Source organism: Zeus faber (assembly GCF_960531495.2).
Source record: "Zeus faber genome assembly, chromosome: 7".
Classification (NCBI taxonomy): Eukaryota; Metazoa; Chordata; class Actinopteri; order Zeiformes; family Zeidae; genus Zeus; species Zeus faber.
Genome location: NC_137203.1, coordinates 26,256,188 through 26,282,638, shown reverse-complemented (window position 1 = coordinate 26,282,638; position 26,451 = coordinate 26,256,188). Strand labels below are relative to the sequence as shown.

Below are 26,451 nucleotides of genomic sequence, written 5' to 3'. Positions count from 1 at the left end.
GTCCTAGTGGGAATGATTTACCAAATCTATATTCAGACTATGGAGCAGCTTATGACAAGGTTTCCTTAAGTTCTCTTGCCTGGGGGATACAGCTTAGGATACAGAATCCAGGGGCGTCAACACAAGCCATGATTAAACTCTGAAAAGTTGGAATTCTCTTAGATGGGAGCAGAGGAGGGAAAAAAAATCCCTTAATGCAAATCTTCATCCAACCCAAAGGCTCTAAAACCTGTATACGGAAAATGTAAATCTCTCACTGCAGCCGCTTTGAGTTGAATTTAACGCTTCATGTGAGCGAAGGGCTTGGTGAAGAATTGGTAAGCGTTTAAATTCAGAAAATGTTTCTCTCCAGCCGAGTGGAACCACTCTGAATCTAAACTCACTCCTTGGCTTATTGGAATGAGAAATGCTTGAAAGATCGCACTCCTCCATTTAATGTCTTCCTCACATCCATTTCAAATCTTGAGATGGCTCGAATGGCACCTCAGAAGTGTCGGACGCCTTGGAAAAAGCAATTGGAGTGGCGGCCGGCGAATAGAACTGCGATATAGATTTCAACGGAGCTTTATTGGAGTCAGAAACATTTATGGTTGTTGATGACCGTTTCAAAACCCCTCGTAATCTCAAATGGACCCCGAGCGAGAGTTTCTCCCGCCCGCCGACGACAATGACAGAATGAGCGAGCCCCCTTGTGTATCCAACATTTCCTGCATTAACATGGAGCGATGAGTCCTCCTTGTACATTCTGTGCCAGAAAACCAACAATCTCCATCAGCGTTACACAGTGTTGTCTTATTCCGTGCACCTGCACACACTGTAAGCACCAGAGCAACCATTCAGCTGAGCTGGAGGTGATATTTGAAAGAGAATAATTCCATTCTGGCAACTAAATAAATGCAGAATGAACCGCGTGAACTGTGATAATATAGCGGTGTGCTCGGGTTACTCCTTTGGCTCAATCCCACCCGTTCAACACTGAGCCTGCCAGGATTCATTTTCATTTAGATATATGAAGCCGTGCGACTCCTTGTAACCGTGCCCTTATATCTTTGAACACAACGCCATCGCAAACGCAATTACCTCCCCTTCTGTTCGGCATGTACATGTGGAAATGAAACACACGGCAGAGAAATAGACCAGCGCGGGCTCAAAATAGCCCCCCGGTCAACAAGCAGCTTCAGCCATTCATATTGTGCAGCCGCTAATGGAATGGGGATGGGGCTTCTGGTCGGCGGAGGGCAATTACTTCTCTGAGGGGCTGCTGTGTCTCAGGCAGCTCATTGTAGCGTTGGCTGAGGAGTTGCCATTTGGGAGAGGGCTTGATTGACAGGAACATGTTTAACAATTAGCCTAGACTGCTTGCAATAGCTAAAGCCCGCCCAGGACCATTTCACTGCAGGGGGCTGATGGAAGTCACAGTTCTCTGCAAAAAGGTTACGGCGTATTTATAATTTACTTTGAGTTGGTTCTTCTGTCACGCGCAGCAAGTAAAAAAAAAAAAAGAAAAAGAAAAGAAAAGAATACCTCTGGGACCCAAAAGGAGGAAGCAAGGCTCGGTTGCATAGGTTGCGTGGCGGTAGTTTTTTTCCATTTGGAAGAGTGCCTGGAAGGGGAATAAGTGAATCTGGAAGGATGAAATAGACCACGGTGGGGGATTTTTTTCTTGACTCTTTCACACACTTCCTAAAAGTGCAGGGGCTAAAGAGCTAAGAGCTCAGAGGTCAAAGAGGTCAAACTTGGTTGTATATGCCCTCACATGTTTTGATCTGCCATCGTACTGGTTCTTGCCCTATGAATTCCAGCAAGCTTAAAGCATTTCATTTGTCACAATGAACTGGAGCTCGGTAGTGAATTGCATATTTTCAGCAGATTACTGGAAGTCTTTACCGAAGTATACAGTATAAGTATACTTATATAAGTAGTTCAGTAATTACTGATTGAAGTTCTAGAGGCACAATCTTTTTGAGTTGAAATAGGCTCAAACCTATTACAGGCAAACACAACGAATTAATAAGCCAAATTGATCTTGGATGAACGCATCTCTCCTGTGTTTTGCACTTCTGAGGACTTGCGAAATAAATTCTCGCGCAATCGCAATACAATTTGGAGAGGTTTCCTATCTACTTTTGCTTTTCATCATACTCGAAGTTCAGCTTTAGAAGAGCAGAAAAGCCGCTGAAATTAATGCTTTTTTCGGTAGCATTATCAAATCATTGGCATGTGTGGTGAGCATGTTTTTTTATGGGTAAATTCGGTTTTTCATTAGAAGGAGGAAATGTCTCCTTGCATCTTGGTGGACTTTGCAAACAGGCAAATGTGCTCAAGGGCAGACATGATGGATTCTGCCAGAAGTGTCAGTACAGTTTATTCTGTGATTCCTACCCAGAGCTCCTCCCAGCGAGTCTTTCCTGATAGATCATAGATTTTTATTTCCAAGTTCCCTGCGGCAGGGGTATTGCATGACTCTAACTGGCAAATTTAAGCTCATATAAAAACAACGTGCTGTTAATAACAGTTAAAACCTAAACTTCTCCCTCATTTTTTTTCCTTGGAGAGGGCTGTACCATGGCCAAATGGTCAACCAGGAACCTCCTCCATTTGGTTGCTCAATGACCTTTACATTTTATCAGCCACATCCACATTTAAATACAAAAAATTTGCAATCTTTTATTTTTTCTCGGTCTGGTCATCGTCATATAATTATGCGGGCAATCCCTCTCGGCATCTGGCCGTAATTTCTCCTCGGCAAGGAAATTGTTGTTAATTAAAGTTTTGCCGCAGCACGGGGTACCGGAGAGGAAAGGGCTCTAATTACACTTTAACTTGGTCCCATCAGCGATAAATTCATTCATTTATTTTATTTACTTCTGATTGGCTTTGGCTTCAGTTCATTTATCGTTTTTCTTGGTGTATTCTCTATTTGGTTTAAAATTACTTTAGTTGAACTTAATAGTATTTTCCTTCTGCTTCCAGGAGTTAAAGATCTTTGTTTTGTACTATCTTTAATATAATTTGCGCTTGTTTTTTTTTTTTTCAAATTGAACAGCTTTGCTCCAAGACAGGGCAAAGGCCAGGCCTCTGTAGATGTGGAAGTATTCAGTTCTTGAGTTATGAATACAACTAATGTTCATGTCAGTACTATTTTGGACCAATCAGTAATAGGTTCCCCAAAGATAAATCAATGCATTGTGTCTTAAAATAATTAGGAGTCAATTAGGACAATTTATATAAACTTGATTGGAAGCTATCTGGAGCTGAGTCAACCACATGACTTATAGCAGGAGCTACAGTATGGCTAGAACGTACATACAGTATCCGTGTAAGTGTAATGATATCATATCATATGATATATTAATGATGAGACTAAGTACTTTCAGAGCAGTGATTATTCAGATGTGTAATGTGTGTGTTCATTGGAATGTCTTGTATTATGATGAGTTTTATGTTGATCTTTAGGCTCATTGTATATTTGCCAAATTTTCTATTATTCATTGTTCATTCTTTGCTTTATTTCTCCCTGGTTTATTGTTAGGTTTATTTTTATTGTTTAGGGTTAGGTTCATGAAAATTGAAAAATAATCCTAGCCTAGTTATTACCATTACTTCTTGCTTATTATTGATTTTAAGGCTTATTTTATTGTTATTGTTAATTCTAGGTTACATTTATTATCTATCAGTCAGTTATTTTATTTGTTATCCGTTTTTTTATTGTTTATCATACATTCCCTATTTCTATCCTCGAGTTAATCCTTAGCCTTACTGTTATATCGCCAGTTCTTCAGGTAATCCTCAGGTTTATCCCATACTGCCATTTTCTTTTTTCCAATTTGTATTCTTATTATATTACTTTTTTTGTCTATTTTGATGGGAGCTGCTGTGACACTGCTATGTATCTTATGGGTGATGGGACAAAAACAGACAAGATGTATGACAAGATAAGGAGGGAATACCGAAGCGATAACCTTACATCTAAAATGTAGATGATAAAATAAATTCTGGGTGATATTTTTCCGCTGGACTCGGATGCTGTCCTCAGCGAAAGCGATAACCTTGGAAAGGACAGAGATGTTGTTATGAGAAGGCATTAAGCCCGAGCCATCTGTGGTCACCAGCTGCAAAATCGCTGTCTTTCCTGTGTCCACCTCGCAGCAAATGATGGAGGGAGCGCTGGCCATATGAACGCTTTGATGCAAATTGAGGCTTTTTTTCAAAACGATCTGCTGAGGAAACCAACACTGAAAAAATACACCAATTTGTCCAATTTAAATGTATTTAAAGTCAAATGTATTTCTGTGATCAATGTAATTTAACATGTCATATTTGTTATTATTATTATTATTGTTATTATTAGTATTATTAGTATTATTATTATTGATTTAGTATAATAATATACAAATACCAATCATTTGTGTTATTAATTTATTAAAAGTCACATTTTATTACTTTTTGAATTCTATTTATTAAAGGTCAGATGCAATGTAGAAATGGTACAGTTGATGCAGTATTTTTCTGAATCTACAGTAAGTCTCTGTATTTACAGTTAGAATCTTTGTGTCTGTATCTTTAGTGTCTTTATCTAAGTGTCTGAAAGATTATTCTACAAAAAAAACGAGTCTCTCTAATGCACTTGCCTTGCACTTGTATTGACCTATTGACCGATCTATACGCACTGGGTCTCTCAAGTGAAGTGTTGTACATGTCATGCGGATGACCAATTAATTTCCACAGAATACAGCCTTAAGTCTAGACCGTGGGTGGAGCCATGTCTGCTTCCTATCAATACCCGCCGGGCGCAGGAAACAATAGGGGAGAGCTTCGGCTATTGATCAAGTGTTTGTCTTTTTCAACAGCTGCATTATTTAACAGCAGAATCAATCTGTTGGGGCTTAATTGACTTAAAGTTACTTACTCTGCGCTTCATTACTGTACATTTCCATCCTGCACTTGTCAAAGGGAATAGATATGAGTGTAAAAAATTATCGCTCGATAAAGAAATTTTAAAGATAAAGATAAAGATTTTACTTAATTGAAAAGCAAATTGGCTGCCGTACGTTTTTTTTCCAGGCATAAAACATAAAGACACGGTTCAGTATGTCAATGGTAATGTGGTATTTCCATGAAATCAGGCAGCATTAGAATAAAACGAGGACGGTGGGTTAAAGCAGCTGGGTGCATAGATAGCATTAAATTACTTATGCACGCAGATACTGTACATAAACTATTGCTGTTGTGAAATGGAGCACTGCTCCAGTTAGACAGTTTTGTATGAAGCTGCAGAGCTGTGCGCTGCCATGTTTCCCCTTTGACATGGACATGTACAGCTGTACAGCTGTACAGATGTACAGCTCATGGAGGAGCACCATCGCCGTTCAGGGTCAGAGGGACAGCCACGGTAATTAAATACACCCTGACGAATACAGTCCCTGGGAATAATAGACACTATTAAAAACAGTTTTTAACTCCGTCCGCACGCTCTCCCTATCACACTTTAATGGTACGTTGACAGGGTAATTACTATAATTTCCAATGGCGATGGTGTTTATTACATCCCTCCATTTTTTTAGATCCCAACCCTCTTGCTCCACCGACGAGAGGGGAAAGAAACTTCGACAGTTGCCGACGGTTTATAGTCCCATCTCCCTGATTACACTGACAATAATGTAATTATTAAGCCGCTAGATAAACTAATTGCCTCCACTACGATATGCCGGACCTATTCTGCAAGGAAAAAATGTAAATGATGTGACAGGGCCAACGTTTGAGGGGTACTCAGACATACAGCTCTGAATCAGAGCTCCTGTATCAGAAGGAGGAAGGCACGCCTGGGCTGAATTAGATCTTGACAGACAGAGGCGTTAAAAGGCGGCCCCTGCATCTACATTTTTTCCGTCAATGTCCTGACATGCACTCCATTTTTTGATGTATGAAAGGGAGAGACGGGTAAAAGGAGTTGCGAAAGGAGGCGGTGGTAGCGGGGGGGGGGGGGTATTGTGAAGAATGGTGCCTTCAGCTCACGATGCTTTTAAAAATATTGGGCACTGAAAAAAAGCTTCAGATGTGAGACAGAGTGGAAGATCCCATCGTGACAAACAAAATGGGGAACGAATCAGGACGGACAAATCGCGTGTAAATTATTACAGTGAGAGAGAAGCTGTCCCGCTGACCCTGCCATTGATTAATACAATTTTCTCGACTTGGGTGGAAACATTAAAATCAGTGAATCATGGAAGCATTTCCCTGCAGACATGTAGGTCACGAATAAAGAGACTGATGGGGCCATGACACTGGCAGAAGTGGTGGCTGAATGAAAATGCACATATCACCAAAATAACGGCCGAGAGGGCGTCATAAGTTGCTTGGTTTAAACGCACAGACAAATTTAGATCAGAGGCTCATTGCTGATGGCTGATGCTGATTATTCGGCTACAGGAGGTGCATAACCACAAAGTCTTGACAAACATGGGTTCAGCGGTGGCGAGCATTAATGTCCATCGGATCAAACTGTTTTCTAGCGTTCCCGTTTTTTCTACAAGGGCAAATCTGAATAACTGTGTGATAATCACTGCCTGGCTCCCCAGAATGAATGTATGTAAATGCACAAACGCTGCATTCTGTGAATAGTAAGACCGAGGCTGCAGCTGCTGGGTTTCATTTTTGATTCCTGTTTTCATCCCTCTAATGTTGGTTTGTTTCTGTATATTGTTTCTGTATATATTGGATATGGGGTTTTTTTTACATTGGCTTCTGCATGTTTGATGATTAGATTTGCTATGACTCTATCAGGAGCTGTCAGTTCGAATGTTGGTTGTCTTTCTAAAGTCCTTAAAATACAAGATTGAAAAAAAAAAACTACAAAAGCGTAGACTGGATATTCCGTGTTCCTTATTAGCCTTTTTTTTTTTGGTATTTCTGGGAAGCAAGGGGCTCTTGTTGGGATATTATCTTGCAAAGAGATGTCCTCCGGGTAAAGAGAGACTTCTGTGTCAGCATTTCAATTAAAAGCAGGACATTCCTAAATTCCTGGGACACAACTATGCAGACAGATTTCAAATAGAGAGAAGAAGTTTTGTTTTTTTCTCCAGTGCGGATGTTCTCTTTCCCCTGCTGAATTTCCCTTATGATTCAGCTGTCTTTTGATTATGATAGATACAGTAAGGTCTTCAATCCTGTTATAATCCATTGGTATTTATTCACAGTAACATGATGTTATTTTTTGGATGTTGTATGATTCAATGGGCATAGTTTGTTCAGACTGCCAAGATAAGGATTAGGGCTTTTGTAGTATTAGGACAAAGATTAATGTTTTTATGAAGTGTATTATGCTATGGCCATTTATGCCAAAATGTATCCATTTGCTTGGATAAAGATATTTATCAAAAAGATAATTATTGTTGGCATGGAAGAACTCCTTGAATTGTAAGATTTATCAGTAAAGTAAGTTTGTAGGGGCACGCAGGGGCCATGGAACTCTCTCCAAATGCCAGATATTTGGAAAAGTCTATGTAAGCAGCCTAAAATTGATGCAGAGAAATTCTTAACGAGTGGACTCATGACATTCGGCTCCAGCGGGAGATATTTTGGTATTTGTGGGATATTTCTCCCATTTTTGCATTGCTCTGGCAACTGATGCAAAATCAGTGTCTGGCTGCTGTGTGTGTGTGTGTGTGTGTGTGTGTGTGTGTGTGTGTGTGTGTGTGTGTGTGTGTGTGTGTGTGTGTGTGTGTGTGTGTGTGTGTGTGTGTGTGTGTGTGTGTGCGTGCGTGCGCAATCACACCTTGTAGATCGGAAAGAAAGCTTGACCACACAGTAGTAACTTTGACCTTGGCTGATGAACGGGACCCATAATTACTTGCTTCTGTCTACTTTCACATTGGAAGCTCTTGATGGCGAATCCCAACTCGACTTGCTCTTCTGGCATTTGAACTGATTTCTGTATGTGTCAAATGCAGAATACCAAAATACCAATTATCTGATTTATGTGATGGTCCATAGGAAGAAGCCATTAGCTGACCCTAGCCATTGATTTTCATAGCGGTATAGTAAATGTCAAGCGTCTGTGGGTGTACACATGCTCAAATGTGCACTGGGGAAGTTGAATCCTGGCGTTATAAATAGGGGAGAGTCTTTTTCCTCTTCAAAGTATCAAGCAGTCTCATCCAATCTATCAGTCATTCGGTCAAACCTTGAGTTCTCTGTGGAATGGCTTCTGATCCATTAAAATTTAGCAATGTTTAAAAACACTGAAGAGCCATCATTTAGAGAAACCAACAGCTAAAATATAACTGGCACCTCTTGGTAGTGATTTGCTCTTCCCCCAAATCTAACAGCCATTTACTCTGTCATGCATACAGAATACCCCATAAAGATGGAGATGAACTCAGGGTGACCCTTGGCAACTCATCTGGCCATTCGGGCAAACCTGAGGGTCTAATTTCCTTGTAGCAGGAAAATCTTCTGCACTGTCTGTCAAATCACTCAAAGGCCTTGCGGGATGAGCCTTGACATGAAATCAGTCTGACCTCAACCAGCCCTCTCATCATCTCAATCTGCCTCCTGGACTACTGCCCCACTCCCTATTTTCATCCATCCGCTGATGGAGAGAAAGGGCTTGATAACTAACATCTTGTGCGCTTTAAGCAAACTTTTCACAAGGTCTGGAATTATGTTATGGTGTCTTTCAGAAAGGTGAGGTGGACTGTAGAAATTTGCTGTAAAAAGGTGCCTAGAATTTGAAATAGCACCTATGAACCTTGAATAGGTGTTGCCACACATCAAGGGGAACAACCGCACTCAAATGGGGGCAATGGCTCATTCACTCCAGTGCAACCGTTAACAGGATGGATATGGACCTTTTTCCATATCACCAGCGGATTCCATCTTACGGACGTTGCCACTGATACCTGAATACAGCGGAATTCAAAAGCCAAAGTCAGTCTTTGTTTGGACGATATTGGCAGGATCATCTGTTGGGAGTGCACAATCTTCCAATCACTACAGTTCAACTGACCACATCCAAATTGTCAAAACATCCCCGACCATGTTTATAATTCACCATCCACAGAGCATGGCGCTTCCGCCTAGCGCTTGAACTTACATGCCCACTCACTCACGTTCCAGATACTGGGGCTTCTAGAGTTCCCAAGGGCTGTTAAATCGCTTGCTTGTGCACAGACTAATTCAATTTGCCTTAAATTGTCACGGAAAAGGCAGGATGACGTTGAAGCTTCATTGCGCAAAATTGTAGCGTCGGAGGTGAACTGGTCCTTCAAGGTCAAAATAAACATTGCTCTACTTCCATTGCTCATTGAGTATCACAGTATCACAGAGTGAGTGAGCATGGACGGGGTCCTTGTTTTGCCCTCAACCTTCTGAATCGATAATATAATAGTTTGTTGTTGTTGGCAGACCTAAGTTTGTCAAAAAAGGACTGTTTTTGTCGACATAAATTCAACCCTGGACAAATTAAGAGAGGATTCTTAGGTGCAAGAGGGAAATTGGTTTCAATGTTTCCCACCCCAACCCTTCTGGGTGTCACCACTTGTTTTGTATTGATTATATTGTGTAACGGTGCTCATGAAAACCTGTTTACCGCTGTTAATAGCTTTTTAGGCTTTTTATGGGCGATGTTTCCTATATCCTCACGGAGCATATCACTCTTATGGTCCTGCTCCAATTAACTAACTGCATGTACAGTGGCAATTCAATTAAATTAGCAATTACATTACCACTACATCAAAGTGAATGTTCTCTATTAAGTGACTGTTGTTAATGAGGTAGTCTCCTTTTTTATTCAGGGTCAATGCCAAATGTACTTCAAAAAAATGTAGTCTATTGACCTGGAACGCATGATGTGAAGAGGGTGAGATGAAAGAGAAAAGGTAACTGGCAGTGGCGTTTCGATTTGAGGATGAGGGGGTGAGACTTAAAAGGGAGAAGGTGACTCCTGCTGAGACAGTGAACAACCGTCATTCGTCTTAATCAAAGTCCTTGATTGGATTTCTTTGATTTTATTTTTAAGAGTGAAATAATACCTTTTTCAAGTAGATAATTTTGCTACTTACGAAGCAATTTTAGACAAAAAGCTAATATAAACCAGAATGTGATGATGACTTTTTTTTAAATTGCTGCGTGATTATTTGCATGTTAAATTTCATGACGTGCACAGATACTGTAACTGCTACTTTGTTAAACTCCAGCAAAACGCATGCAGAACGGCAAAGAATCCTATATTCCAAATATCAAGGCTAAATGGAGACTCAAAAGTGGTAAAACAAAGCAATTGCACATTCATGGATTGATTCCTGGTGTAGACTGCTACGTGTAGGCATATGTTTGTGACTATAGAAGTCTGGCAGATGTCTGTCAACTGGTTATGGCAAGAGATTAATATCACAGAGCAATCAGGTTTTACCTCTCGGACATCTTTTATCAACTTCTTTATGTTGTCTGCAAAACATTTAGCACATACTTCACCAACAGTAAATCCTTAATTCTCCATACATCATTCATTTTGGTCTATATCACAAATTACAGCACAAAAGGCAACATCCGGCTTGTCTCTTCATTACGGCGAGAAAGAAATTTGAAAAAAAACAATCTTTTGACAGACATTTTCCATTTCCGCCGGTTGCAGTGTGCGACAGTCAATGTCGGGTGAAGGTAAAGTCACATACAGTACGATGCTTGTGAAATCTAGCGTAATAAGGTTTTTTAATGAATCGCCTGCGCTAACATTGACAGCCCTTTTAATTATCCTCTAACGTGATAAGAAACTGTAGGTGGCCTCTTCAATTACATTAAATGTCTTCATTTGTCTTCAATGTCTTCTACCTCCAGTATTGTATATGCCTAACATCAACCAACACCCACTGAAGTAGTTCTTGTACTGTAGATTGGAAGTACATCATAAACTGATGTCTAAGAGGAACACACTTGTACATTTGGTGATGCAAGACTCGCGAACGATTGATCTTTAGCGAACAAATCTTTTTAATGATTCGGGCAGAGACCCCAAACTACGCCAAATGTTTTTTTTTTTAATAAATAATAATTGGTGTTTAAATTTGTCTGACATTATTTTCTTATTTTCCTTACAACATAAAGGAAAGATGCTTTCATAGCCTTGTGATTGATTGTCAGAAATGATAAGCCTGTCTCCTGTTTAAAGCACTTCATGCGTCTTGAAATATGTAAACAAAATTTGTTAGTCAGGCCAGTGCCGTTGGCATCATCTTGAGCCAAAAAGGGCTCCTTAGCAACCGAGCAAGAAAAACTGCTGACCAATGTTAATAAAGTTTAATGCACACATATGCTGTAGCCTACTGTACTGTATATGTGCATTCACACGCACGCCCCAGCGCGCACTGCATTTGTTTACCCGGGGATATTGACCGCCCTAATATGGCGACCATGTCGGACAATATTACCCACAAAAATATGCAAATTGCAAACCTGCTTGTGGTTTCGAAGTTTGAAATTGAACGTTCATTTTGATCTTCGACCTCGAAATCCGAATCGTGACAACCCTACTCTGAGCCAGCAAAGCGCCTGGGAAAGAGAGAGAGAGAGAGAGAGAGAGAGAGAGGGAGAGACAGAGAGAGAACGATAGAGAGGCAGGCAGAAACGACGGCTGACAAGTTGACGCCTGCACCTCCCAGATCTGTACCAGTAGGCCGACAGCAACAGAGGCAGCAGCAGCTAGCCCCACTCGGTAGTACACCTATACCTTCCCCGCCTCCTGAGGCTACTCAAAAGGCAGGTGCAGCGTCCTTCATACCTCTAGAGAATTATGCATTCCCTGTCCGAAATTCACTGGGGAAAGCTTCACTCGCCCCTGCAAGGCTGCCTGGTTCAAAGAGTGGCAGCGGCTAGAATACATTGCAGATGGTGACAGCATTGTGTGCGGGGTGTGCAGGTCAGCTATCAAGTTGGTGTCAGAAACTGAGAGTCTCTGATTGAAGGAGAAAGGCTTTTCCAATTGGAGAAAAGCAACAGAGAATATTAGGGACCACGAGAAGTGTCATTTTGATGCGGCTCAAAAATTGGCTGCATTGAAAACAACCCCAACTAATGCGTTGCTATCTGAAGTCATTGCAAATGAACAGAGGACCGCCCGGAAGATGCTGGAGCTCCTTTTCAGCTGCATAAGATTCCTGGGGCGTAAGGGACTACCACTGAGAGGGGCTAAAAAACGGGATGGGGTGTTATGGCACGTGATGCCGGAAATGGTGCACAATGATCCTGACTTGAATATTTGGCTGAAAAGAAGAGACTGACAACAAAATGAAATCCCGGAGCTATTTGCCAATGATATTCAGAGACAAATCAGTGCCAAGGCATCCCAAAGCCTTTTTTTTGGCTTTCAGCTGATGGAACCACAGATATCACTGGCAAAGAACAGTTCTCATGTACTTAAAAGTTTGCATATAACAACCTGGAAGTTGAGAACTTCTTTCTGGGCCGGGCCCCAGACACAACAACCGAGATGTTAGTTTTATGCATAAATTACGTCCTTGTGTGCCTCAATCTACCCCTGGAGAGAATGAAAGGCTACTGCTTTGATGGAGCCAGCAATATGTCTGGGAGGTTCAAGGGGGTACAGGCTAGATTAAAGGAAACGTTTCCCGACTCTGTATTTGTCCACTTTACAAATCACTCATTGGATTTAGTGTTGCAGGAAGTTGCAACAGAACTGTGCCTGGTTGCTGATACGCTGAACTCTGTGCAGGAGGTCACAGTTATTATCAACGATTCGGCAGAGAGAAAGGCCTTGTACCAGTCCCTATTTGTATCTGGAGATGTGGTATCCCTGCCTGTGCCCAACTCCATGGTGTGTCAGAAATGTTTCGGACCTTGGAGAGTGACAAGACTGTCAAGGGGGAGACACGTGCCCAAGTAGCGGGACTATTCCGTAAGCCACCAACATGCACACGGTCTCCGTTTGCTTCCCTGCGTTACTGTATTCACTCCGTGCGAAGCGGTGGCACAGTCTCTGCAAGGCACCACAGTCCTGGGCTCAATGGAATCTGCCAAACTCCTTTGCGAATGACTGAGCACACTGCCACAGGATGCGAACATTGACGACCTTGTGGCCAAGACGAAGAAATATGCCGATCGCTACAACTTAAAGATGCTACATCCACCGCAAATCACCAAGACCTAGGTGCGCTTTCGCCATGCAGAGGTGGTGGAAGACTAGGAGATGAGCAAAGTGGAAGGTAATTATTATTTATATTATTATTTATTATTATTATTATTATTTTTATTATTATTATTATTAATAATAATAATAATAATAATAATAATAATAATAATAATAATAACAATAATAATAATGATTATTATTATTATTATTATTGTTATTATTATCTTTATTTCTATAGCACCTTTCATACAAGAAATGCAGCTCTTACTTCAATACATGGAGCACTAGCCTACCTTTACTCAAATATAAGAGCAGTCAGTAAAATAAGTATTCCAAAAGAAGTATTTAGTTACTTTAGAATGCAAATCATCAAGATTTTGTGCATGGTTTCATATTATAGGGCGTCCGGGTGTGTGGAAAAGGGAGGTGTTTGAGGCCCTGGACCTGGTCCGCTCAGAGGTGGAGCAGCATTTTGACCGGGAGGGAATCCGAGTTGCTGCGACGAAAGCGGGCTCTTGTTATTGGCTAAGCCTGGAGTTGGCCCTGCTGGCTTACAGTAAATGTGTAAGGGGGAGAAGTCACCACCATCCAGGATGTGCTGTTCATCCTCCAGGAGCTGCAGCCACAAACCCTAAGCATGCTGTCAGACGTGGAAAGGCTCATAAAGCTATGCCCGTCTCTCCTAAGCGCTGTTGCATCAGGGCAACCCCATGGCGCAGGAGGTAATCAGAGGGCGGCTCCTGGCGGCACGTCGAAGTGTCCTTGAGCAAGACACTGAACCCTAAAGTGCTCTCAATGAGCTGGTGTGCATCTTGCATGGTTGTCGCTGCCGTGAATGTTTATTAGAAGGACAACTGAGAGTCCACGCAGTCGGTCAGTACTCACTACACTAGTGTTCGCAATCTCCAAAACTGAAATAACAGTAAGGGGGCGGGTCCTCCCTTATCGACCAATCCGCTCAACGACCCGGTCGTAGGAACGGAACTCGGTCGTTAAGTGAGGGGTACCTTTACTGAAAAACTTTACTGGAGTAAAAGTAGCCCACAATTACGCTCACAACAAATCACTCAAGTAAAAGTCAAAATTACCACTTGAGAAACAAACTCAAGTAAAAGAAGAGGATTCTGTTAATATATGATAATCAATCTAGCTGACTCAGATGTTTTCTTAATAGCTGTATAATCTTTTGAAATGAAAGCCTTGGATTGGGCTCATTAATAGCTCAGTCTAATCAGCACTGCTGTGTCGGACAGCGCTGTCCAAAGTGATAACGGAGCAAGGGGTGAAGTAGTCTGCGTGCGACGGGTGAAGTAGTACATGGCCCATGCCCCCCCACACCCCCCACCCCTCATTTACAGCACCCCCTCTCGGAAAATAGTTCCGATGTCCCTGGACTCGGGAGTCGCTGGTCACTCCAGTAAAAATAGTTTTTTTTTCGTTATTTCATATCCAATAGGGCCGAGCCGATCCTTTAGACTCAACTTCATTGCTCGCCGTGTATTACAACTGAACAGAATCAAGTGAACGAAGAGTTGGAAAATCAAGCGACTCTTTCTACTGAGTGACTTGTCAGGGTCCAATCTTAAAAAAAAAAAGAGTCAAAGCTTTCATCATTATGACAGATCAGTGATTTACCGCACCAAGCTTTCCCAGCATGGCGCCCTTTTTTCCGCTTAAACTGAGGGATGATCACCAGGCGCAAGGATGCCTTATATGTCCGGGGTGAATCAAAAAATTGAAAGATGATTTGTTTGGCAAATGCCTTGGCTGAAGCACGGGTTGTGAGCAGAGCAGGCGGGCAGGGGGATAGAGTCGTACTGGAACGTGTCGCACACCACTGAGCCAGCAGTCTGCTGCGCACCTGTTTTCTTTCCCCTCTCTCTCTCTCTGTCTCTCTCTTTCTCTCTCTCTCTCTCTCTCTCTTTCTCTCTCTCTCTCTCTCTCCTCTCTCCTGTTGAGGCATCGGATAAGGTCAGATCTGCATTGATGATCCTCAAAGACGGAGCGGACTCAAACGCAGATGCTATGTTCCATGTTGCTTGTGCTTAATCAAGGAGAATCCTTTCTCGCCTTCCTGCTACGTTCGCTCCAGCCTCCGGTTTTGCCTGGGATATTTTCTGATGAGCCCTTCCCCGCTTCCAGCCAGATCCCATATGGCAGTTGAACACACTCTTGCATGCATGGAACACACACAGATCAATATTAAAGTGCATAGAATAAGACCTGCATGCAGGCGGGACGTCTTGTCGACTTTGCCCTCAACACATCTCATTAAGGATCCTTTTAAAACGAGAACACAATGCAAACATACTGTCATTACCTTAGCTGTCAGTACAGCTCATAATTTAGCGAGCAATTAATCAGTTACAGACAATGACTTTTGTATCGCTTTGCCGCTGAGAATTCTAATAGTAACAATGAGATAAACGGTAATGCATCGAGGAACAAAAGACTGTAATTTGACATCGAATCTAATTTGACTATTATAACGCGGTAGAGTCTAAATTCATTTTTACCTTTGCAGTCATCCAACAAGTAAACCACTATTTTAATTATATTACAACTATACAATTTTCTGTAACCACGAGATACATTTGATGATTGAAGATCATGGCTCTCTTTTTTTGAGGTGGAGGGGAGGAGGTTGGGCTGGCAATTAGAGGTGACAGGGAGATTCCATTTTGCGTGATAGTCGCAAAATGAAAAGGTGCAGGAATTATTATACGTCCGAGCAACGGCGATCTCAGGCACAGAGATGAAGTCGTCCAGTGAACGGGTTAATGGCGGAGCGGATAAGAACTGAGTTGTGCATCTAATTGAACGGCAGAGCAGCTTTTTAGGTGCTAAGTGGCTAATGTTAAGTGGTGTGTCAGCGCTGTGGCTTTTTAGCGGCTAGTGCACATCCAAATGTGTCATATTAAGGCGCTGCACTTCACTTGAGTAGTCGTTGGGGTGAGTCTCGTCTCAGAGGCACTGGAGTCTATCGCCACTGTCAGAGGCTTCCTGACCCCTGGTCCTGTACGAACGAGTTAAAGCCCTGATTTATATTCATAAAAAAATCATGTATAGGCATTGATCCAAATGACAGTCTCTTCGCTTTTCTGGAGAGATGCTTATATCTGCACAGTGTTTGCCCAACAACAGCCAAAGTCTTGTAATCGTGCAAAAAAAACTAAAACTGAAGCCCACTTCACATACATACATTTTTTAACTTAACTGGACTTTGATTTGCGAGCAAGTTCCTTGAATTACACATAAAAAAAGTATGTGTTGGCGAGGACACAGGATTTAGCATTTAGTTGACACCATAGCTGTCAACCCGTCTCGGATTTTCCCTTCTTTGTCGATGTCCTCCCGTTTTTTTTATTTTTCTGTAAATTTCCTGTATATTTAACCTTTCTAAAAAAATATGTAAAAAAAAAAAAAAAAAAAAGGTTCTCTCTGATCTACCCGATCTCCGCTCGGCTAACCTCTGCGTGTCCCCGCTCCCCATTTCTCCAAACAAAACCAATAATAACAGTGTGTTTAACGGTGTCCCACTGGGACAGGAAATTTCCCTTATTTTCAAATCCCAATGTTGACAGGTATGGTGGATAGCTCCAAGTACACACATACTTGCAATGAAGGCCATGAAGGAAATAAGAAAATAAATAAATAAAAAGCACAGTACTTGCCATGAGCAGCATGGCAAATCAGATAAGGCTTACTCTGAGTTCTCATGGATTTCTTTTCCCAGCCGGGGTTACACAGGATCAACGCAGTGAAAATAGGGGTTCAGCCACTCGATAGAGGTGACCGGGGTTAGGTGAGCCCAGGGGAGCTGGCGAGCGGCTGATACAGTGGAGCCAATAAAAGCTTTTAAGATCCGCAGAGTGAACAGAGGACAAACGCCTCAGAGTTTTTTCATATTAACGAGCAATTAAACAAGCGCCCTCGTAGGCTCCGCAAACCCCGAGCGTTCCTTCGACATGTGGATTATGATAATGTGGACTTGGTAAATATTTGATGTCGTCTCATTTCCCCAAGCGCTGCGTGCGTACTTGGGACGTGTGACGCCATCCAGGTGATGCTGTAGGCGTCACAGTCGTCACAAATATCTCGGCCCTATCGGTTTAATTGGGAGTCTTTTTGTTTTTGTTGTTTTTGTTTTCGGTTCTCAAGTCACCGTGTTGTGTTCATTGCAAATAGGCCACATCAGCTCCCTGTGCACTTTATATATGACCCACATGTCAGCGTTGCACAGAGCGTGTTATATTATGCGCCGCGCCACTCTGCTTACCGTGCACCGCGGACTATGTGTCAACACCGGTGTTGAATCCCCCCACCCCCACCACGTTCCACCTCCAGGAATAGTGCTGACACGTATGCCATTACAGAAACACGCTTCTTCTTCTGTGCCCTCGACTTAGTCTCTTCTTTTTATTTATTTATTTTTTTTGCAATCACACCCTTTTAACATCACACACGGGAGGCATTTTTCGGGGGGTTCGGAGATGCTAATAGGTCGGAACATCTGTTGTAAATGCTGCAATGATTGTCGTTAAGAGAACGCGGGCTGGCTGAGGCGCCGCAGTTTGTAGGGCCGGGAGGGCACCGCCATATGCCGTCCCATTACGGGGCTGCTGAGCGCGCGTCAAACTACTTAACTGCTCTTCTGCAGCGAGGGAGTCTTGTTCAGTTTTGCTTACTGTATATTTTCATTGGCCCCAAGTAGAGCCCTGAAACTGTATTTGCTGCATTCTGAAAAATCCCCTCGCTTCCAGCATGAAGCTGCCTGCCGCAATTTCTCTTTAACCTTGAGAGTGCCAGTTCAGCGTCACTTCATCTGAGTCAATCAATACTTTATAAAGTGATGGATGGGTTGCTTAGATGCATTTACTGCATGGCTGTGTACATATACAGTATACTGTATATATACAGTATATTTATATGCACTGATGGCAGTACTCAGCAATCAAATGTTGAGGTTCCCCGGTGTGTCACAAGGCACTCTCCCTCACTCAGAGGCGCACACATACAACCCACCCCCAAGTGCAGGCACAAGACGCAGCCGCAGGCACAGGACCCGGGCCGCGGGCGCCAGGCACGGACCGCAGGCTCAGAGCCAGGCACCGCACCGACAGACCGACACCCCACCCGAACCGCCCGCCCTGCAGGTGAGCCGGTGGGACCCCCATGCCCACCCACGCCCCACGCAAGGGCGAGGACCCGCCCCACTGCAGCCGACCAGACGCCCCACCCGGCTGCGAGCGCCCATCCACGTAGCGGGGTTTGCTCAGCGCGGGGCGCATTAAAATTATTATTACATCACGGCATCTGAAGGTAGCTGTTTTCAGAACGCACTCCAAAAGAAAGCTGTCGAAACTTTGAATAATTCTTTTGTACGAATAAGCTGTTAGAAATGTGAACAAAGACGTTTCTAGAATTCCTATCAAACTCAAACGATGTTGAAAAAAAACAACTAAAACGACTTTTTGTTGTTTTTTTTTCAATATCGTTTGAGGGTACAGTGATAAAGTGGTCAAAACTGGCATTGAACCACAGATGACCTTGAAACTCAAAGGAACCATGGACAGCCCTGGAGGCCGCAGCCTCGGGTGCAGCGAGAGACAGAGATAGATAGATTATTTGTATATATATATATATATATATATATATATATATATATATATATATATATATATATATATATATATAGTATATAATCTATGTCTAATGTGTGTGTGTATATATATATATATATATCTGTACATCTCTGCACATAAACCTAAGAATACTAAAACCCAGGGTCACCACCCCGTTACAGGGAGGCCCCGTTGTGGGGTGCGGGAAACCCAGGAGTCATCAGGTGTCCCCCCGCAACACCCAGAATTCGCCCAGAGTGTTTTATCGTATGTTATTCATGTCTTCATGTCTTGCCGACAAATGTGATTTCAACCCAGCTTGTACTGTGGATGTTTTAAAGCTCCCTGTACAGAATGGATGCCTTGTATTTCAGCGATACGTTGAATACGTTGTATAAATTTTGGGCAGCTCTGTCAGTACAAAACAAGATGTACCGTCAACAAGTTGCTTCTGCAACACAATTTTCCAGGTATTTGTAGAGTACCCTGAATTTTCCTAACCAGAGGCTTCTCGTCTCCACCTGTGCAGGTGTGGCAGTGCGGCGGGAGCATGGAGGTGTTGCCGTGCGCCAGAGTGGCCCACATCGAGCGCACCAAGAAGCCCTACAACAACGACATCGATTACTATGCCAAACGCAATGCCCTGCGCGCCGCCGAGGTGTGGATGGATGAATATAAGTCGCACGTCTACATGGCCTGGAACATCCCCATGAACGTGAGTTCTTCCTCGACTTCGATCACCCCCCCCCCCCCTCCCTCCCTCCTCAACTCCCTGCGCTCTCTCTCTCTCTCTCTCCTTCTCGCTTGCTCATTCAGGCAGAGCGGCCGGGCCTCTGGAGACAGTAGTCAATAAAAATTCAGAATTCTGATTTCAATCCCTGTTCGACCTTCACACTGGTGGGCGGCTGCGGCGGGGGAGACGGAGCTGAGTTTCGCTCCAGACAGATGAGGGGAGGTTCAACAAATTAATGCAATATATACAGTTAATCAGAGTCGGCTTTCAAGCTCATCAGTTGATCTTAATTGCTTTCAAGGGTCTTTTGAGATGTGTAGCAAAAATAATAAACAGCTCCTTTTCCTAATAAAGGCGTGTTTAGCGCTGAATACTAATTGCTTTTACATTAATGCCGCGATTGTCACTGAAGGGGACCTGAAATAGCCTGCGAACGTTGCCAGGCGTAAAAGCAGACAAAAAATGGTAATATACAGTACAGTAAAACAGTAGCCATGCAAATAACCTGCGAACCGCCTGGAAATGAGGGCCCAAACGGCCCGAATTTCATGAACTTACTGTAAACCCAGGTAGGAAAGATAAACCGGGAACATCTTCACCGACTTACGTGCGGTGAACCGTTCCGACAAACTTGGCCCGAAAAACAAAGCCACATCCCACCTCCAGTGTAATTACAAACACAGTGCCAGGGCTATTGCTCAGGTTGCCTGCTGAGAATACAATTTCTTTGGTTTGGTGGAGGGGTGTTCTCCACCATCCACATCGACCAGCCCCCTCTGAAGGCAACTATCACCGTCATCTCCCACATGAAACAGAACACATTTTGTTTGTCCTTCTCCATGGTGGAAATGGCGAGTGGACAATGCCGCCTAGCATCGGTTATCGACAGCTGTTGTGAAGAGTGCCGGCAGCTGGCGGCAGACTCCCGCAGAGTGAGGGAGGTAATGATCTGCCTTGCAACGCAGAGAATTGCAATCAGGGCAATGTGATCTGAATACCTGCGCTAACTTGTGTCTGTGTGTTGAAGGGGCTGTCGTGTATTTATGTGCGTTCACAGGTTCACGCGCCCATATCAGTTCAAACGTGTGTTTTTTTTGCTTTGGGCATTTTTCATGTTTTATTTGACAGTGACAGTGCAGATAGACAGGGATGATATGCTGCTGATGGCCTCGGGCCGGATTCAAACCCCAGCCGTCTGCGGCGAGGACTTTAGCCTTGAAAATGGTAGGCGCTCTACCAGGTGAGCCGGCGGAGCGCACCATTGCGAACATGTACTCATCTACGCTTGAAAACGTGTGACTTGTGCGTGTTTGAGCACGCCTACATTGAGTTGTCTGAGAGCGTGCATGCATCAGTGCCCCCTCCCTCCATGCAGTGATTAACCCCCCCCCCACCCCCAATCAATATGGGGGAGGCTCCTCCGTAAATGCCGACAGGGCCGCCAGGGTTCATAATTAAGCAGCTGATTAGAATTTGCTCAGCGCAGGATCACGCCTAATGAAAGAACAATGAAGGTCCCCCGTGACGGGTACATCCATCTATCTTTGAATCAAACGCTATCTTTCCACTCACGGCAACAACCCCCTCACAAACTGTGGAAAAAAAAAAAAAGAATAAAAAAAACCCCAAAAAAACCCCACCTCATCCTTCAGGCTCTTTCATTTATCTAAGCAACAACAAGTATTGTCACACGGTTGCTTGCATAAGTAAAGTGCCCGGCGGCTGATTGGAGTTTTTCTTTTTTTTTTACAAACAGAACCCGGGGGTCGACTTCGGGGACGTGTCTGAACGCGTGGCCCTGAGGAAGCGACTGCAGTGCCGAAGCTTCCGCTGGTACCTGGAGCACGTCTACCCCGAGATGCGCATCTACAACAACACCATTACGTACGGGGAGGTGAGAGAGTCTTTCTGTGTGTGTATGTGTGTGTGTGTGTGTGTGTGTGTGTGTGTGCACGTGTGTTTGTGTGTGTGTTTCCAGGAACAGGGTTATTAGCATACACTCCGTGTGTTAATTTTACGATTGCACAATTGTTAATTCTATGAAGCTACGGTTAAAGGGGCGACGTAAACAGGGATACGGGGGTTTAATTTGATTCCACGGGTGATGAAGAGAGAATTATCAAGCGCAAGCTTATTTATTCAATGACTTCACACGGCGCTCTGATGCTCATCATTTGCTGTGTAATTTGAGGAACATGTGAATCTTAATTCAAAAGAAGGTTGAATGTGCTTTAATGCTTGTCAGAAGTCTTGCTTTATTTGAGGACAAGGGTCTTGAATGCCGATATAAGAGATGAACAGGGTTCACACCTGTTTCTTTGTGCTGAACCACCCTAGAGACTGCTGTGCTCAGCCTTGAAAACCTGGAAAATCAACCAAACCCAACCAAGACCCTGAAAATGTAGAAAAATGCCAAATGCCAAAAGATTGTGTTGATAAATTGGAAGCACAGCATTAGAGAATGCAAACTATGACTATGGATAATAAAATAACTTTGATCGAGTCTATGTTAACCCAAATGCCCTTTTAATAAACAACCTGGTATCATTTTTGTGCTCATAGTCACAAAAATGTATCTATTGAATCGTGTCCCGGAGCACGATTGTTCGACTTTTTTTGTGTTACACAGAACAAAATTTAAACAAATGCATTTTTCACCCTCTAGTAGTTATTTATTCATCAAAACAACAAAGGGTAAATGCAGGGTATTATGGATACTCTGAGTTTTGCACACCTCTTCAATTTAACTGTATATAAATGTCAGTGTTTATTTATAATATACTGTATGTATACCCTTGGTTTTGTATTATAAATATTATAATATTGTCTTGTTATAGAGCTCAACAGTGCACTTTTTGACTGCTCCATTTCAGGAAGTAAATTTCCTATTCATTCATACGTTTCAGAAAATCCTTTACCAAAGAGTTTTAAGCCTGGAACCAAGCCAAAAAAAGTACGAGCTATATAGTGACCATAAAATATTTGATTCGGAGCAAAAGAAAAAATTGGAAAATGGAAAAACGGGCAAAGACACAAGACTGTCTACGTAAAAAGGAACTACTCATCCCATGAACCATTGTGAATGATACCTTCACCTCCAACCTAACTCCAGCTTTAGCTCTGCCCTGTAGCGTCGTCCTTATTGGCTTCCCAACTGCGCATACGTACATTGCTGAAATTGTGAATGTACCCATCAGCCAGTGCAGTATGTAAAATGTTACAGATGTGGAGAAATGTGGAGTATATAATATATGTATATATATATATATATATATATATATATATATATATATATATATATATATATATAGTTAAGTCATACTGTAAGGGACATAGTTAGTTTTCGTTTTTGAGGAGGTCTGGGGCAAAAGTCGGATAATCCGTAATACATTGCATTTCATTGCATTTACCCTATGTTGTACAGTATTTGTTGTTGTTTATGTATCAATAATTTCTATAGGGTGTAAAATGCATTGGTTTAAATTTCATTCTGCGTAACACAATAAAAGTCAGACAACCATGCTCTGGGCCACAATTCAATAGATTCATTTTCGCGACTATAGGCACAAAAATGCGTGATACCAGGTTATTAAAAACTAGATTAAGATGCTTCAAGTTTTCATTACAGATTTAGTGTATATAACCTTAAACCCTGTGCACCTGTGTGCGAGGGAGCAGCATTTTCCTTGTACCTCATTACCTTGTACCTCATAACCTCATAATGTGGTGACAAAAGGATTTCTTGAAATGAGCGGGGGCCCCGTTTAAAGCTTACTCTTTGAATGTTGCTGTGGTAATGCGACACTGTGGCACGAAATTGATCGCAATTTCCCGGGAATGTGTTCTATTTAAACACTTATTCGTTTTTGTCATGCTGACTTGATTGTTTTGCGCTCTGGGTCTGGATCTTGCCTGTCATAGCGGGACAACGAGAGATTATGACAGGCTGAGGAATTGAGCAAGAGTCCGACGCCTTTTGGAAGTTACAGTGAACCCCCCTCCCCATCGATTCCCACCATGGAGAGAGGGGAGAAAAATCGATGTGCCCTCAAAACGCGTTGTCAGAATATATCAAAATCAACCACTAGATTCATCAACGCTATACTGTATACTGTATATGACTATACACATCGGCTTTGGCTGCAGCACCCAGCTTGATGGATTCTTCATCGCCTTGCCCACTTAGGCGGCACCATTTCAAATCTCCGGACAAGCCAGAGAACAGCTACCTGGTGTTGCCATAGCTGCCGCAGCCCGAGTTGAGGCTCATCCGTCATTGGCCATCTCAGCCGCACTCCGCCACTCTGCCGACCAGACCGGCCAGGTGGAAAAATCCCTGACAATGGTACATGATAGATGCCTCAAAACCTGGAAATGAAGTCAGGCAAATTCAAATCTCACCCAGCCCAGCGCTCTGGGGGAAGGAGGAGGAGGCAAGCGGGGGGCACGGCCATTTCTGCGCGCTGATATCCTATCGCGCCATCATGTCGTGTGATTATTGCTCTGAGACGACTCCGATATGAGACCCTGCGTGGACGAGCTGACAACACGTCGAATCTGGCGGAGAGAGGAGGGAGGCGGCGCGACAGGCTTGAGTGAATGAAAGAAAAGGGGGATGAAAGGAGAAGAGGAGAAGAGGAGAAGAGGAGAAGAGGAGCGGGGGCAGGGTCAGGTTAAAAGGCTAGAGCGGTCCTAAATAAACAATGACCATTGATTTGCTTTCGGCTTCAATTCTGCTCCAAAAGTAACCACGGGAAAAACTTGGCGTAGGCACGGATAAAGGAAATAACCTCTGTCTGAGTAACCCCCCTGGCTCTACAAAAAAGAAAAAAGACCGTTTTTCGGGTGCATGTAAAAAAACATCAGTGAAGTCCAGAGAGGTTGGAGAAGACTCCACTATTGTACCTGAAATAGCACCTATATTATATTATATTATATTATATTATATTATATTATATTATATTATATTATATTATATTATATTGTATTATATTATATTATATTTTATTATATTTTATTATATTTTATTATATTATCATAGAGAAACTTGAGGCTACACACACATAGAACAGGCTAGTGAGGCTGAGTGAGAGAGAAAGAATATATTTTAATGACCAAGGAATCATGTCGAAACATACAGGAAAATGTATATGTGACCTTTTGAAAAAATCAATATATAATCATGGGCAATACATCAGTATGGTTTTGTTAGACTACGAGTCAGAAGCCCTACTATTTCATAGGGTTTTATTCTAATCGGATAAAGAAAAAATCCTTTGTTTGAAGGGGATAAGAGTAAGACTGTAGTATAATTTTCTATGGCACAGAATATCGGCCAACCATTTTTGTGGAGTATAGCTCCCACACTAAATAGTTAACATTTAAGTCAGCGAAAGTTAATTTCAGTTCAGTTCATTATTCCTCGCTGTGCTGGATAAATCGAACAGACAACCAAGGAAACTATTGTTGCCACCTGGTATATGCAGTATGGGGTTCAGGGATTTGATTTGAAAGTAACAGTTCAACCATTGGCTTCTCCAGGTGAGAAACAGCAAAGCCAGCGGTTACTGCCTGGACCAGGGCTCAGAAGATGACGACCGAGCCATCCTCTACCCCTGTCACGGGATGTCCTCCCAGGTGAGAGTACGGTACATCAAATATAAACATGTAATAATAAACTCTCTCTGGAAGTTGTTATTGATTTTTCTATTTGTGGTGGACCGTCTGATGTGGTGTGTGAAGCCCTTGTCCTAAAGGTAGAACAGGAGGCTGATAGAGCGGCTCTCTCCCCTTAGACGCCCCTTTAAACAAACTTTGAGGTGGTGCGGGCAGCGGAAATGTCAGTCTTCATATTTACGTATAGCTATATCCCCTCTCATCTTTATTTGTAGATGCATAATAGATATATCAATTGGAAATAAAAGAAAACTTAAGGTGGAACCACTCGCAAACCCTAATTTCATATGCTTGTTAGCTGTGAGGCATCTACAGTGGGGAAAGACCTTTGCCCCCCATTATAATAGGAGCATTAAGTTCATTAATTCCAAATACATGCCACTGAAAGAGCGTTTGAGTAGAGTGTGTGGGCTGCTGCACACATGCACGTACGTACAGACCTCCAGCCACGGCTTGTACTGTAAAAGTAATCCCACCCACATGAAATTATATTTAGTTCACTCTGACCCACGAGTTGACGTGAGTTTGCAAGCCCTGTGCTTTAGGGTTGAAGAGACTCCCTTGAACCACTACACCCCAACAGAAGACAAAAGTTGCGATGGAAAATTACTAGTAGTGAGCGTGTGTCGGAGAACATGGATCAAGTGTTGGCCGTTATGGACCGTGTTGATGCTAATGCAGAAGTGCCTTAACCCGCAGTTCGGCTAATGGTCGCGAGATGCTGACTTTGGAAAATATGGGACTGAATGGAAGTCAATGGAAAAACAAAGAAAACCGCCTGCTTGAAATTACCGAGTCAATTTTGTTTTCCACAAGAATTCAGGGTCTCAATATCTAAGTCTTCTTCTCACGGGTGTCTGCATCATCGTTATGAGTGGTTGTTCCATAAAGAGTCTATTCAGGCTAAAAAGACGTGTATGCCTGGAGGGTGTGGTTGCCTTAATTAGACAGGTGTCTCATTCGCGTTCGGGTAAGATGGGAGTGTTTCTTCCCTCCTCCGCCTGCACGCCAAGGCTCCGAATTTAGAAACCCACTGGCTCCGTTTCCTGGCGAGGCGGCGACGGGCGTGAGCACAAACTCGAGGCTTCAAATCGCCTCCACAGAAACCATCGCAGGCACGCTTTGCAAATCCTTCCCACGGAGGCAGAGAACCCCCCCCGCCCCAAAAAAAAACAAAGCCCGCACCTTAAGGTGGGGTCTGAGGTCGGCGTCAGCTGCAGGGCAGGGTCCTGTTTGTTTGTTTCTTTCTTTCTTTCTTTCTTTGTTGGTGACGG

At 43.0% G+C, this 26,451-nt stretch overlaps 1 protein-coding gene across 1 annotated transcript in view; it reads left to right on the top strand.

The window, feature by feature from the left end:
• The window catches only part of galnt9 (polypeptide N-acetylgalactosaminyltransferase 9), a gene marked incomplete at both ends in the record, with an annotated part of 71,102 nt that overhangs the window by 41,833 nt on the left and 2,818 nt on the right, over nt 1–26,451 (top strand). The window contains 3 exons of the mRNA XM_080004645.1: nt 19,298–19,483; nt 21,258–21,395; nt 25,043–25,138. Coding sequence (XP_079860771.1) covers nt 19,298–19,483; nt 21,258–21,395; nt 25,043–25,138 — 420 coding nt within the window. The remainder of the gene's footprint in view (nt 1–19,297; nt 19,484–21,257; nt 21,396–25,042; nt 25,139–26,451) is intronic.